The sequence below is a fragment of the Rhinatrema bivittatum genome, chromosome 3 (genome assembly GCF_901001135.1).
Source record: "Rhinatrema bivittatum chromosome 3, aRhiBiv1.1, whole genome shotgun sequence".
Classification (NCBI taxonomy): domain Eukaryota; kingdom Metazoa; phylum Chordata; class Amphibia; order Gymnophiona; family Rhinatrematidae; genus Rhinatrema; species Rhinatrema bivittatum.
The window spans coordinates 589,841,483-589,857,786 of record NC_042617.1 but is presented as its reverse complement, the minus strand read 5'-3'; the positions used below and the strand labels follow the sequence as shown (position 1 = coordinate 589,857,786).

The 16,304-nt window shown below is 43.6% G+C and overlaps 1 protein-coding gene and 1 non-coding gene across 3 annotated transcripts in view; both read right to left on the bottom strand.

Moving 5' to 3' along the window:
- Nucleotides 1-16,304, bottom strand: part of TIAM2 (T cell lymphoma invasion and metastasis 2) — a 486,712-nt gene that overhangs the window by 34,454 nt on the left and 435,954 nt on the right. The window contains exons 3-5 of one of the 2 annotated variants that reach the window (XM_029596700.1): nucleotides 16,105-16,230; nucleotides 6,526-6,634; nucleotides 1,737-1,916 (exon numbers count right to left, since the gene is read on the bottom strand). In XM_029596700.1, the coding sequence (XP_029452560.1) occupies nucleotides 1,737-1,916; nucleotides 6,526-6,634; nucleotides 16,105-16,230 (415 nt within the window). The remainder of the gene's footprint in view (nucleotides 1-1,736; nucleotides 1,917-6,525; nucleotides 6,635-16,104; nucleotides 16,231-16,304) is intronic. The other variant, XM_029596699.1, reaches the window with a different exon arrangement.
- Nucleotides 5,321-5,393, bottom strand: TRNAR-UCU. The gene has a single exon. It is a non-coding gene; the product is annotated as a tRNA-Arg (tRNA).

Here is a 16,304-nt window from a genome sequence, read left to right as displayed (position 1 = left end):
ACCACCACAGGAGAAGCACTGAGGAATACCCTGAGGCCAGTCCCACTACACCACCACAGGAGAACCACCGAGGAATACCCTGAGCCCAGTCCCACTACACCACCACAGGAGAACCCACCGAGGAATACCCTGAGCCCAGTCCCACTACACCAGCACAGGAGAACCCAGTGAGGAATACCCTGAGGCCAGTCCCACTACACCACCATTTGGTTTCATCACTTTTCACAACCCAGACCATTGTAAGGTTTAGACTCCTCAGCAACTGGTTGTATTTTATGAACGCTGACACCCGGGAGAGCTGATTGGCAAGGCATTAACCCTGGCACCTTACTTTGCATTATGAGCAATCTACGCACCAGTTTGATGAGATCACAGAAAAAAAAAACCCACTCCAGTTTAGCCAAATCTAAATTGTTATTTACAAGGAATGGAGAGGGTTTTTTGCATATACAGTGTAGTCTTAAGTTACTATTCATGGCAATCATTTTATGACATTGCAATAAAAAGCATTTAGTAATCTTTTTTTTTTAGTTACCCAATGTATGATTCGGTCAGTATGATTTTTTTTGACTCAGCAATTTCTTTCTGTTCCTTTGGACCTCTGGCTCAATGGGAATTCATCTCCACTGGGCTACAGTGGGGGAATTTACCACGAAAGAAAACTTACTGAAACGCTGAAAACCTTGATTGGGGACACTACAGGAAGGCACCAAGAGGGACCCGGTGATGGAACAAAGAGGTAGAATCGTGAAAAACCACAAACAAGTACGTTTTCCACTAGGCAAAAGCCAAGATTTTAGAGTTCAATCAAATTACAAGGCTCACAGCTCCATGGAAAAAAATGACTGAAGAGAGACTCTGCGTGGACGCGTGGTATAGGGCAAGCTGGGCATGCTCAGAATGCCTAATTAAAGTTCTACAAACTTTGACATAAGTTTTCCTTATCAGGCTCCATCTGATGTCATCCCCTTGTGAGGGCTACCATCCTACTTGTCCCTCAGAGAATATACAAATTTTCAACCTAGACATTTTTTCAAACATGACATTATTTTTAGGATGTTAAGAAATACACGACTGCAGGCAGGCTTATCAATACAGATTTTTAATATTCTAACTCTCTAATTCTAACGTCTACTTCTAGGTCATTATATGAGAAGTTTCCCTTGCATATTTTTCTAAAATTCAAGACAGTGTTAATAAACTTGGATAACCAAACAGTTGCATATTAAGATGAAAGGCAGGCTTGTTAGATGACAGTTAACTCCCAGCCAAGTTTGATTAGGGAACAATTACAAGATGGAATATGAATAAAGATTTCCATCTAACCTGTAACAAACATTGCCATTTGTGCGCAGATGTCCAATTTACAAAAGGTTTTCCCCATAGTCATAAAAGGGAGAGAAAAAAAAAAAGCACTAGAAATTAGGCCAGGCTCCAAGAATGATAGAGAGTGGTAAAGCCCGTCTCGGAAATTAGCAGGCACCCAAGCGTACGGCATAGCCCCAGCCAGATGAAGGGAGGCACCTGCATGGCCAATTCCAGTGGAAATGGGGAGATGATACAGTATCAGGAGGAGGACTGGAGGATAAAGGTGGAAGAGAGGGTAGACTACAATACCCCTAACTTTACTCACCACCACTATACCCACATCTTCCCCTCTACCACCACCACATTCAGAGCAGACAAGTCACCATATATTAGGTTACAGATTTTGCCAGAATCCTAGGAAGCAATACCTGTCAGGTGATAGTGTTCCTCACTTTCAGTATCTGTCAGGGATACCAGCTCCTTCAGGAGCAGAGGGTATTTCAGAACTCTCTGCACAGGCTTAATCAGGTAGGACTCCAGAGTAGAGGAATGCTGCTTAGTTGGGTTCCGGGCATCCAAAAACGCCTTAAAGGCTCTGTCTGTTTTAGCTATAGGAGAACGAAGAAGATGATCAGGTGCATCACTGTGACATGAGGCGGGGCATCAAGACATGAAACCAATGTGTACAGCAGAATGCTGGCTGACCCGTGGCACACTGCTGAAAGCAAAATTTTGTTCACGATTGTCTCTACTGCTCTGGTATTATTGAAATTGCATTTCTGAAAGATTAAAATCCTACTTTAATAGATATTTTGGTTAAATTGCCTTGAAAATCTCAGTATCCAAGACAGACTGCCACAGCAAAAGCAGAGCAAGGAACTACATCAAGGTAAACATGCAAAACAGTTCCCTGAATGCATACGAGTTTATTCTTCCTCCACAAAAATATAATCAGTACCATGACAAGTTGTTTTTTTGTATTGCAATCTAAAAACATTTTTTAGCCCTATCAAAATTAGTCAAACCTTATTTAAGAACATTAGAAATGCCATTTTGGCTCAGACCAAAGGTCCATCAAGCATCTCGTCTCAGACAGTGGCCAATCCAGCAGAATCACAAATAGATCCGGTCCTCCTTGCTCATATCCAGGGATATCAGTTGCTTTCCCAAGTCCAGATGGCTAATAATGCTTTACAGACTTTTTCTTTTTAAACCCAGCTATGCTAACTACTTTCATCACATCTTCTGGCAATACATTTTAAACGTTTAATTGTACACCTACTGAAAAATAGTCTCAGATTTGCTTTTGTTTCATGGCATGTCCCCTAGCCCTACTATTAGGCAACAATTACATTTTCAGTTTACCCATTCCACCCCACTCAAGATTTTATAGACTTCTACATATCTTCTCTCCGATGTCTCTTCTCCATAACCTGCTCAGTCTTTCCTCATAGAGCAGCAGTTCCATCCCCTTTGTCATTTTAGTTGCTCTTCTCTGAATCTTTTCTAATTCCAGAATATTGTTTTGAGAAGGGGCAAGCAGAACTTCCCATAATACTCGTGCTGTTGGAAGCACGATAATATCCTCTTATTTTCCATTCCTTTCCTAATAATACCTCAAATTCTATTTGCGTTTTGACCACTGCCACACAATGAGCTGAGGATTCCAAGATCCTTTATTGGGTGGTGATACCTAATATGGAACCTAGCATTGCACGCCTACAGTTTGGATTATTCTTCCCTATAATATCCTCTTATTTTCCATTCCTTTCCTAATAATACCTCACATTCTATTTGCGTTTTGACCACTGCCACACAATGAGCTGAGGATTCCAAGATCCTTTATTGGGTGGTGATACCTAATATGGAACCTAGCATTGCACGCCTACAGTTTGGATTATTCTTCCCTATAATATCCTCTTATTTTCCATTCCTTTCCTAATAATACCTCACATTCTATTTGCGTTTTGACCACTGCCACACAATGAGCTGAGGATTCCAAGATCCTTTATTGGGTGGTGATACCTAATATGGAACCTAGCATTGCACGCCTACAGCTTGGATTATTCTTCCCTATAATATCCTCTTATTTTCCATTCCTTTCCTAATAATACCTCACATTCTATTTGCGTTTTGACCACTGCCACACAATGAGCTGAGGATTCCAAGATCCTTTATTGGGTGGTGATACCTAATATGGAACCTAGCATTGCACGCCTACAGCTTGGATTATTCTTCCCTATAATATCCTCTTATTTTCCATTCCTTTCCTAATAATACCTCACATTCTATTTGCGTTTTGACCACTGCCACACAATGAGCTGAGGATGCCAAGATCCTTTATTGGATGGTGATACCTAATATGGAACCTAGCATTGCACGCCTACAGCTTGGATTATTCTTCCCTATATGCATCACCTTTGTACTTGTCCACATTAAATTCCTGCTGCCATTTAGATGCCCAATTCCCCCTAATCTTCCAAGGTTCTCTTGCAATTCTTCAAAATTAGCTTGTGATCTAATAAATTTTGAATAATTTTGTGTCATCTGGAAATTTGATTTCCTCACTCACCATTTCCTTTTTTGGATCATTTATATTAAAGACCACCAGTTCCAGTACAGATGCCACACTTTACCTTCCACCATTGAGAAAAATGACCATTGAGTCCTACTTTTCATGTCCTATCATTAGCCAGTTACCAATCTACAACAGCATTATCACCTCCTATCCCACGACTCTAATTTCCTGATGAGTCTCTCATGAAGGACTTAGTCAAATGCTTCCTGAAAATCCAGATACACTGTCAACTGACTCACCCTTGTCCACATATATGTTAATCTCTTCAAAAGAAATCTTAAGATTTATAAGACAAAACTTCCCTTTCCTAAATCCATATTAGTTCTGCCCCATTAGTCTGTTTCTATCCAGGTGGCCAGTAATTTTGTTCTTCAGAATAGCTTTTACTGTTTTGCCCAGAAGAGACGTCAGGCTCACTGATCTGTAGTTTCCCAGATCACTCCCTGAAGCACTTTTTAAAAATGGGTGTTAGGTTGGGCACCCTCCAATCCTGAGGTGCTGTAGCTGATTTGAATGAGAAGTTAAAGATTACTAGTAAATCTGTAATTTCAGATCTATGGGGCGTATACCATCCAGTCCCAGTGATTTGTTACTTTTTAGTTTGTCGATCTGTTCTATTACCTCTTCCCGGTTCATCGTGATTTTTTTCAGAGGAACTGAATCATCAGCCTCAAAGAAAGTTTCTGGCAGAGGTGTCTCCCTGATATCCTCCTCAGTAAAGACCGAAGCAAAGAATTCATTTAGTTTTTCTGTCGTAGCCTTGCTTTGTCAGCTACGTGGTCCAATAGACTCCCTCAAAGGCGTCTTGCTTCAAATGTGTGTGACAGTTTTTAAGTTTTTGCCTCTCTGGCAAGCTTCTTTTCAAATTCTCTTTTGCCTTGCCTTATCACATACTTTACATCTAACTTGCCAGGGCTTTCCTATTTTCTTCAACTGGCTCCACCTTCCAGTTTTTGAATGATGTCCTTTTGGCTTTAATAGCCTCTTGCACGTCTCTATTTCTACCTTTCTAATGCATAGAAAACACTTAGTCAAGGCTTCCCAGATGCTGTTTTTAAACATTCACATCACCTGCAAACTTAACCTTTGCAACTGCTCCCTTTAATTTTTCTAATTAACTTCTTCATTTTTATCATAGTGTCCCTTGTTTAAATTAAATGCTACTGCAATATTTTTCCTTAATTTCCTTCCTTCAGCAATTAAGTTACATTTGATTATATTATGATCACCATAGCCTAGCAGCCCCACCACCATTACCTCCTGAATCACAGTGAGGATTAGAAACATAGAAATCACGGCAGAAGAAGACCAAACGGCCCATCCAGTCTGCCCAGCAAGTTTCATACTTTTTTTTCCTCATACTTATCTGTTACTCTTGGCCCTTAGTAACCTTTTGGTTCTATTTCCCTTCCACCCCCACAAAACATCACAACCCACCCCAGGTGGGACTTGAACCCACAATCCCAGGCTTAGAAGGCCAGTACCTTATCCATTAGGCCACTGGGGTCACATAAGCATCTTAGATCTGGAGTAGGCTCCTCTCTCCTCAGTTCCAGAACCAGATGCTCCATGAAACAGTTATTTATGACACCTAGAAATATTACCTCCCTGGCATATCCTGATGAGATTTCCCCAATCAAAATCAGGGTAACTGAAATCTCCCATTATGGCCTACAATTCATTTTCACATCCTCTTTATATACTGGAAGAATGAATCAGCTTTACATAGAAAAGTAGTCAGAAGAGACAGAAAATAAAAAAAAAGCTGTGAGGCCTTTTAACCTAAACATTCCTTTATCTGATCTGGGAATAACCACCTTCACACATCCTCCCTGCAACGAGGGATACGTGGACATACAAAGTCCACAAGTAATCAACAGGAAGGGAAGTTTACCTCTGCGATATTAAGTCTGAGGTCCCGAAAGTTAAAAAAAAAAAAAATTTGAAATCGGCCCGCGGCTCGAAAACCGGACACTCAATTTTACCGGCGTCCTGTTTCCGAGCCCGTGGCTGTCTGCGGGTTTGAGAACAGACACCGGCAAAATTGAGCGTCGGCTGTCAAACCCGCTGACAGCCGCCGCTCCTGTCCTAATTTACTGTATCGCACGAATAGGACACTGGCCTGTGCGTGTGCCGGAAGAGCGCGACTTTTACTGTATCGACCCACAAGTACTCATGCAGCTAAGCAGCGACGAACCACTGCCAGATAACTGGATGAAATCAATACTTACCTGGCTTACAGGTGGTGGCTGCTACCGACACAATCTGCCTGTCAGAGATGCCTCCCCCTACCCCCCGACTTAAAAGGTGCGTTCGCTCTGTGCCGAATGCATATTTTACAGTTAATGTGTGGTTTGTTTGTTTTTTTTTTTTACCTCCTGATGCATTTGCATAGCATTAGCTTACTGCATCGAGAGCTATAAAAACGAATGTAACCTGAGCATTAAAAATATGAACTGAAAACCAGCGTTTGGTTTCTTAATGCTCAGATTATTGAATTGGCCTGTAAGAGCTATGAAGAAAACAGGGAGGGGCTCCATTTGCCAGAGAAAGATCCTTCTTCATAGAGGAGCACTGAATCCAGCGAGGTCGTGCAGTACAAAACAGCTCGTGCAACTTAAGTGAGAAACAGTCTTTACCTCTTTCTAGAACTTTCTGGACTTTGATATGATTTGCACAGAAGCCACTGTAAAGCTTAAAATGGTCAGCATAATACAGGAAAGAACCTCCAAGGGAAAACAGTAATTTCTGAAAGACAAAAAAAAAAAAGAAAACAAACATACACAGGTCAGCAGTGAGGGAGGAGAGCACAGGCAGAAGATATTTCCAGATCTTGTGGGTGTGGCCTAGAACCTCAGGGTAGGAACCGTGCGACCCGTGTGTGTGCTCCCAAAACATTTCAGCAGACCACTCTCTCACGTGCTCATGTTTTAAAGGTACGAAACGGTATCTTAAATTGAGTAACTTCACAGGAGAAAGGTTGATCATAGTATCTATTGGATCAAGAGACCGATGACTCCTACAGTCATCATATCATGACCTACTCAGCATCAGTCATTATATAACACAAATATTCTACTCACTGTCTCTCACCTTTCAGGTTTTGGATTCCTAATCCAACTTTAACACCAGCACTACTAGAGCCGAGTGAAAATCTAGGGTTTTCCCCATCTCCCTTCTCACCCAACTCTACGTTTCACGCACTCTTCAACCATTCACATTTCTTACAGCCCTGAGAGCAATAGAAATAGTGGGGCAGATTTTAAAAGCCCTACGCGCGCTGAGCCTGTTTTGCATAGGCCTGGCCACGCACGCAAGCCCAGAGGCAGGTGCAACTTGCAAAACAAAAAGGTATGGGGGGAGGGGAAGGTGGGGGGGGGGGGGGGAAGGAAAGTTCCCTCCGAGGCCGCTCCGATTTCAGAGCGACCTTGGCAGGAACAGGGAAAGCCATCGGGACTCCCTAGGGCTCGGCTCACGCAAGGTGCACAAGTGTCCACCCCCTTGCGCGCGCCGACCTCGGATTTTATAACATGCACGCGGCAGCGCGCGCATGTTATAAAATCGGGCGTAGGTATTAAAATCTGCCCCGATGTGTGGTAAAGTCTAACAGCGTTCTGGTAAATACATAATTGATAGCTGCCGTGCATGTGCTGACTGCTGTTTCAATCTACATGAAGAAACCGTTCAGGTTTTGTGTGTTCAAACTTTTTATTGAAGCCTCCCTACAAACATCTGGCACTTATGCATACCAGATCAATTACAGGTTAACAATAAATAAAGAATATTTTGGGTGTTAGTAAAACCCTCACATAGAATCATAAACAGTCATCACATCCTCCCGCCCGCCCCTCTGTTCCCCAAATTCCAAAGATCCACAGTAGACGTCAAACATCTCTGTAATAAGAGTAAAGAAAACAGAAAGATCTCAACATTGTCCCCAATTATTGCACTCTTAAAACAATTCATTATAATTAATCCCAGTACTCCTTGCCTTGGGAGACTGTCAATGTTTCTCTCACATCTCCAAAAACCGTAGCTTAGTTTTAAAGGATTGCATGGGATCCAAATCCTCCAACTGAATTAATGCATGCAGCGTATTTCTCCAAGCCCAACACATCCCCAGCAAGCAAGCTTCCCTGACCCATAGTATATTCCCCCGCCCCCTGGACGTTAGCAAAGAGAAGGCCCTTTGCAGGAACTCAAGAGATGGTCCCAAAAGCATGGAATAGCAGGATAGGACCAAAATTAATGACCTAGGGTACCTCAACCATTCAAGTTTTACTGGGCAAATCTGTTGAAGTCTAATGCTGTCTCCCATATTTTGGCAAACACAAATCCATTGGGTCAGGAGAGACAGCATTTAAAAAAAAAAAAAGAGTTCAGAGTAGAACAAAGACTGGACTGAGCTCAAGAAGCGGGAAGGTGGTTTATGAGGATCAAGAAACGTCTCTCCCTGTATCAGGGCCATCGCTTGTTTAACAAGGTAAGCAGGGGCTCTCGTTATTTAACCACAGTAACTTCAATATCAGCCGCCATGCCCTTCCGCTTGAAGAGACAACAGAGAGGAGATGATACGAGATGGGGTGAAACAGGTTAACAGGACTAGGACTAAGGGGACCTCCAGTGGTGGCAAATTTAGAACAAAATTTAAGAAAGCATTTTTTCAAGAAACACAATTAGGCAGTGGAATTTTATTTTCCTGAAGATGTGATCAAGGTTAATAGTATAGTTGGGCTTATAACACTAAGCTACTAATACTGACTCTTACTGCAGTCACCTATTTGATACAGTCTTCCTCCGAGATCCTCAAGATTTGATTACAATTCCTCATCACATTCTTGATAAGCTACTTGATGTTAATCATTGTTTATGCTAAATTTATTTCAAGTTAAATTGTTTTCACTTTCATTCTAGCCCTATGTTAAAAATAAGTTCCCATTTCCGACTTGTTCCAAGTTCTTCACCCCTGTTATATGTAACTTTCTCTCTCCACACGTTTACATGGTTTTTCCCTTGTTTGATGTAAACCGGTACGATAAGACTTGTCTTGAATATCGGTATAGCAAAAATTAGTAAATAAACAACAAAAAATGTTTGGACAAATTTCTCGAGGCCAGGTTCATTGACAACCATAAGCCAGGTAGACGTGGGGATCGCCACTTCCTCTGGGACTGAACAGCTCAGAATGGATCTTTTTATTAAGAATGGCCAGGTACTATCAAGGGACTCGGACTGGCCACTGGTTTAATCCAGCACGGCTCTGATGCTCTATTCGTATGTTCTTCCAAGCCGTTCATCTTTTCCTTCAATATACTGATGCACATCTCGCCACTGAAAGCGCTGTGCTTTTGATCCTCGACATCCTCAGCAGGGCTCCACTGCACTAATACGTCCAGAAAAAGGCTCTTTTGTCATTTCAAACATGATAGCTGATATGGGCTACTCCGATAATGGCAAGGCGCACAGCAGGACACCACTTCTTATCCATCTACCCACAAGTTACATGGAAGTTAAAAAAAAATTTTGAACTTATGTACACTGTTCCAAGTTTCATAACCTTGTTCTATGTAATGCCTTTTGGCAATTTTCATGTTCTGTTTCAATGTAAACCGATGTGATCTTTATTTCATATAGGAACACCGGTATATAAAAATCTAAAAATAAATAAATAAATAAATAAATCACTTCACTATTTAAAGGGCTCCAGTCGCCAGAAAAAGGGTAAACGGACATTTCTGCAAGAAGGAACGTGTGTTTCTGCTAATCTTCATCATACAACTTAATTGCAACCCTGAGGTGGTAGAAAAACAGCTTCTCACCCACACAGGGCCTCAGAGCTTTATGCAGGCAGAAGGATTATTTCACTCCAGCATGCCACTGCATCAGGGTACACAACCCTTCTTGCTTACTTGGCCCATTGTAGCATTTTCACTGTGTCAGCTTCAACGTCCTTTTTTTTTTTAACCCTTAAAGGGGGCAATTTTCTCAAGTTTTTACATAATAAAAGAGGTTAGGACTCTTCAGCTTGCAGAAGAGACGGCTGAGGGGAGACGTGAGAGAAGTCTATAAAATAATGAGTGGAACGAACGAGTAAACATTAATCAGTTGTTTACTATTTTCAAAAAGTACAAAAATGAGGGGACACACAATGAAATTACTGGGTAAATCATTTAAAACTAATAAGAGAAAATATTTTTTTTCACTCAATGCACAATTAAGCTCTGGAATTTGTTGCCGGAGGATGTGGTTAGTGCAGTTAGTGTAGCTGTGTTTAAAAAAAGGTTTGGACAAGTTCCTGGAGGAAAAGTCCATTAACCATTATTAAGGTGGCGTTGCAGAAATCCACTGCTTATTCTTGGGATAAGCAGCTTGAAATCCATCTACCCCTTGGGATCCTGCCAGGTTCTTGTGGCCTGGATTGGCCACTGTTGGAAACAGGATGCTGGGCTTGATGGACCCTTGGTCTGACCCAGTATGGCATGTTCTTATATTCACCCAGATACATTCATTTCAAAGCAGTCCTTATATATATATATGGCTTTACTGTATGACAGGTGAGCAATTTTACCTATATCAAAGAGGGGCAGGAATGGGATGGGGAGAATGGGCTGCTTACCTCACACATGGGTGACATCATCGGATGGAGCCCGGCACAGAAAACTTATGTCAAAGTTTCTGGAACTCTGACTAGGCACACTAAGCAGGCCCAGCATGCACGACACCACATACTCTATGGGGTGGTGGGTGGGATTCGTGAGGACTAACATGCTGCTGTCCTAGGAGAACACCTGTTACAGGCAAGCAACTCTGCTTTCTCTGAAGACAAGCAGGATGGTAGTCCTCACACACGGGTGAAACCCTAGCTACAGGCTGCTCCCCAACACAAAAAGAGACCAACAATCACCCAACCAGGTGCCCACGGACACGTGCTGTCGGTAACAGAGCTGGAGACAGCCTGAACCCAAACAATATGCCATAAGTTAGGAGAGTTGGGTTCTACACCTCAAACAGGTTCCGGAGGACAGACTGGCTGAACCTATTGTTGCATTGGCCATCCCTATCCAGATAGTAATTAAATGTGAATATGTGGAGAGAATTCCACGTCGCAGCCTTGCAGATCTCTTCCATGGGAACTGCTCACAAGTGGGCCACCAAGGCTGCCATGGCTCTGATAGAATGAGCCCATGGCCCCTAAGAAATCCCACCTGGGCATAACAGAATGAGATGCAATCTACTAGCCAACTGGATAGTGTCTGTTCGGCAACCGCAACACCCACCTATTCTTATCAAAAGAAAAAAAAATTGGGTGGACAGTCTATAGGCTTCTGTACGCTCCAGATAGAAGGTTACGGCTCACTTGCAGTACCAACTGTGCAGTGCTCGTTCACCTTGGTGCGAATGGGGCCTGGGAAAGAATATTGGCAAGATGATTGACTGCTTAAGATGGAAATCCGTCACAACCTTAGGCAGGAATTTAGGCTTCATATGCAAGACCACCATGTCATGAAAAAAAGTGTAAGGTGGATAAGTCAATAAGGTCTGGAGCTCGCTGACCACCACCAAAAATGACCTTCCAGATCAGGTACTTCAGGTCACAGGAGCACAGTGACTCAAAAGGAGCTTTCATCAGCTGAGCTAGCTCCACGTTGAGGTCCCAAGACACAGCAGGAGGCCTTAGGCTAGGTTCAATTGCAGCAAGCCCCGCATGAAACATACAACTATAGGCTGTACAGAGATGAGCGAACCATCTACACCGTGATGATATGCGCCAGCTGCACTCAGATGAAACCTAATGGAGTTTGTTTTCAAGCCAGCCTCCAATAGGTGTAGAAGGTAAACGAGCAGTTTGTGTGGGCCAGGAGAATGGATCCAGGACCTTCCTTACATGGAAAACCTCCTCCATTTCAGTCCATAGGACTTTCTAGTGGAAGGCTTTCTGAAAGCTACCAGGACCTGAGATGCATCCTCTGAGAGATCGAGCAGTTGCAGAATTAATCTCTCAACATACAGGTTGTGAGCGACAGAGCCTGGAGGTTGGGATGCCACAACCTACCTCAGTCTTGCATGATGAGCTTTGGGGAAGTCCCCAGAATGATCGGTTTCCAAATGGACAACTCCCGAAGAAGTAGAAACCAGACCTGTCTTGATCAAAGAGGGGCTATGAGAATATTGACCCTTTGTCCTTGCGAAGCTTCAAGAGAATCTTCGCCACTAAGGGAAATCGGAGAATACACATACAAAAGACCCTTGCCCCAATGGCGGGCAAAGGCGGCAGAGGCTGGTTTTCTGTCTGTCCTATACAGGGAGCAGAAATGAGTCACCTTTCTGTTGCACAGGGACATAAATAGATCCACATCTGGGCTCCCCCAGAGGTGGAAGATCCAGTTCACTACCCCTTGAACCAGAGACCACTCGTAGGGTCTGAAGGCACAACTCAGTCTGTCTGCTATCACATTCTCCATTCCAGCCAGGTATATTTATTTATTTATTTATTTTAAGTTTTTCTATACCGGCATTCGCGATAAATATCGCATCATGTCGGTTCACAATTAACAAGTGGATAGGAACAAAATCAAAAAATAACATTTAGTAATAAATAATAATAATAATAATAGTAGTAAAAAACATAGATCAAGAGAAGGCTAAGGAATGCAGTTACAATAAAACAAGGGAATAAAATAACTTGGATCTGAGAAAAGAATGCAGGGGTTTAAATTAACAGAATATATATGCCAGTCAATGTGCTTATAGCATTGATGAATTGCCCTTATGAGGTAGGGATGTTAATTACCATGATTAAGGCAAAGTCTGGGCGACTGGTTGATAATGTAATAAGTTCAGTTTAGTTCAGGAAAAGCTTTCATGAATAGCCACGTTTTAAGTCTTTTCCTAAAAGTAGGAAGGCATGGTTCCTGTCGCAAATCTGGTGGGATAGAGTTCCACAGAGTTGGTCCTGCAGTGGAGAATGCCCTGTCTCTGGCGGTTATGTGCTTCATGGTTTTGGAGTGTGGTATTTGTAGGGTTTCTCTATAGGACTCTCTGATTGGTCTTTTGGACGTGAATTTTTTGAGAGGCCCTGAGCACCATCCTATGGGATAAGGTCCATGACCAGATCTGGACTGCTGCCCGACACAGGAGGTATGATCCCATGCCTCCTTGCTTATTGACTACCACATGGCTACTTGGTTGTCTATTCGGCTATCCAACAAAGTTGTCCTGATCCAATCTCTGAAAGCCCACAGCGTGAACCTGATTGCCTGTAGCTCCTGGAAACTGCTTTGACAACATGCTTCCTGGGTGGACCAGAGGCCCTGAGTGCTAAGCCCCTCTACATGGAGCTCCCCGCCCCAAGGTGGATGTATCCATGGTTAGGACAATTTCAGTAGAGGGACTTTGGAAGGATATTCCTTGTTCCAAATTTGAGAGTACCCATTACCAGAACAAAGAGTATTGGAGAGACAGGGTGATTCGGATACGATCCTGGAGGTTCTCCGTGGCCTGCTACCACTACAACCTCAGGGTCCATTGGGCTCTGTGCATGTGCAAACATGCCAAGGGAGTAACATGGACAGTTGTGGCCATGTGGCCCAACAGCCTCAACAGGTGCAGAGCTGACAACTGTAGACTCTGTTGAATCACTGCCGCTGTGGACATCAAGGTGACTACCCTGGAACGTGGCAGGAAGGCTTTTGTCTGAGCCAAGTCTAGCGGGCTCCTATGAAGTCCAATTGAGGTGACGGGATGAGATGGGACTTCAGATAGCTGATGTTGAACCCTAGCCACTCTGATACCCGAATGGTCAAGTGCATGGACTGAGTGGCTCCTGCCGAGATATGCTCTTGACCAGCCATTCGTCCAGATAAGGGAAAAAACATGCACTCCCAGCCTGCGGAGGGGCACCCCCATCATGGCCAGGCATTTTGTGAAAACACGTGGGGCCGACGCTAGCCCAAACGGCAACACTCTGTACTGGAATGAGAAATTACTACTTACCTGATAATTTCCTTTTGTTTAGGACAGACCGATGAATCCAGAACCAGTGGGCTATGTACCTCTACCAGCAGGTGGAGACAGAGCAAACTGACATCACAATATATATATACTCCTGCAGTGACATCAGCCTGACAAAAGCAACTGTGGACAGACCAGCAAAAAACTTGATTAAAAACAGACACCAATTCTGTACTCAAACAAGAGCTCAGACAAGCAGGTATCAACGCTAGTCTAGGGACTGGATTAACAATTACCAGTAACCCCTGGAAACTCTTAGCCATGCAGGTGGACCATAGCCCAACGGCAGGAAGCTGGATTCATCTGTCTGTCCTAAAGAAAAGGAAATTATCAGTAAGTAGTAATTTATCTTTTCTTAATGACCAGACAGATGAATCCAGCACCAGTGGGATGTACCCAAGCTACTCTTGAACAGGATCAGTGGAGACAATTGCGGATCCCCAGCATCAATGGAAGATTGGCACTCCTCGCTGCAGGGGCATCATGGCATGAGCTGGCGCATCCTCGAGCCTGGCACCATGCATTGACAGTGACTGGTACTGACCCGGTCTTTCCCCGGTGCCGATGTCAACGCCAATGAACCCAATATCCTCGACCTGCAAGAAACCAACAGGGGCCGGTCTCGAGTGCCCCCATCCGCCAGCGGCATCTTCAAGGAACACGCCAAGAGCTCACTTAACTGTGAGGCGAAAGCTCCGCGGACAAAGAAGAGATTGAAGTGGGATCCCGCGTGGACATAAGTTTTCCGTGCCTGGCGTCATCCGATGATGTCACCCATGTTGAGTACTACCATCCGGCTTGTCCTAGGAGAATACAGGATGCTTGGGAATTTGGAGCTGTGTCCTCCACTGGTCGCAGAACTATCAAAGGGATGCTCCGCGGGGAGTCTCTACTATTACTACTTATTTCTACAGCACTGCACAAAAATACATAACAAACAGTCCCTTCTCAGTGCGGCTCACAATCCTAATCAAGACCAACATGCAGAGTAAGAGAGGCTTTGGGAATGTAAGTTAAGAGAATTGTTAATTTCAATAAAACTGCAAGTGGGATAGTCAGGAATTTCCCTTTGAAAAAAAGTCACAAAAATCATCCCCTAAAATTTTAGTCTATGACTTTTTCAAACATTTGTGGTGTAGAAAACATTCCACAGAGTTCCCACAGGCAGTGAAAATCTTCCTGCATTCCAGATCCCTAACACTTACAAAAACATATCTTTGAACCTGTAGCTGGCCTTTAGAAATGTTAACAGCCCTAATGATAAATTAAGTGCTGTAATAGCTTTTCTTAATCAGTTAGTGCCTTTGGCTGTCTTTGCTAACAGGATCAAGTGCCAGTAATAAATGTAAGATTTCTTACGCATCACGCAGGCTCATTTCTCATCACCATGCACGAGAAGGTGGGAGATGGGAGACACCGAAAAGCTGCGGATTCCTACAATTAACTGAGTCAGCCACTTCTTGTCAAGCAAAATTTGAAATATGTATACTTTTCCCATAAAATAGCTTTGCCTTTAAATACCGTACATGGAATGTCTTCATGTGAAGTGAATTTGAGCGCAGCTTTGCTACTTTTCCACTTGTTGGTGCTCAAACTGGTCCCCAGCCAGTCGTGTTTTCAGGGCACCCCCTCCATTCAATACGCACAGCCTCTCGTGTGCAGTCATTAAGGATATCCTGACAATTCGACCGGCTGACGCACAGGCGTCACGCAAGACATGGCTCCCCGTTCAGGACAAGGCCGAAGCAGCAGGACCTCTAGAGGCCCGGAACAAACCGAGGTGCTGCCGCCGTTCGACGTCTTCGGTTCAGTGTGCCGCTGCTGAAGCTACGAGGAGAGCCTCCATCTCCACAAACCAAGGGTACCTCACCCCCCCTGTGACCTACCCCAGTCTCTGGTGGCGATAGCAAGTGTGTTATAGAAAGAGCCTGCTGCCTCAGCACAGCTCGTACGTACTCTTGGCTGACGGTATGGGATTCGTTTTTGGGCCAGTTTTCATTCTGAGCAGACATAAAACGGGTCTTTACATTCAGTGGGCAAATTTCCGTTTCACAATTTTTGGAAACCCGGACAAAGCCAAAACCCATTAACTCTCAATGCACCAGTAATAGTAGAATAATTCGTAGAGGGAGCAAAATCTACCAAAAAAAAATCAAACTGTAATTCCCTTCCCCCCACCCCAATGAACAGGGTGAGCCAGTATTTACCCTGAACTGAGAGGGTGTTTCCAGCACGTTAAAATCTGAAGATGAGGAAATCCCGTCCTCGAGAGTCTGCAGAAACACTTTCTGAAAATCCAGCATCTCGGGTAGACTTCCGAATAAGGACTCCATCTAAACGTAAAGGGAAAAGAAAACCAAATACCACGTAAGACATGCGACCACGTCGTTAAATCCTGCATAGAGAA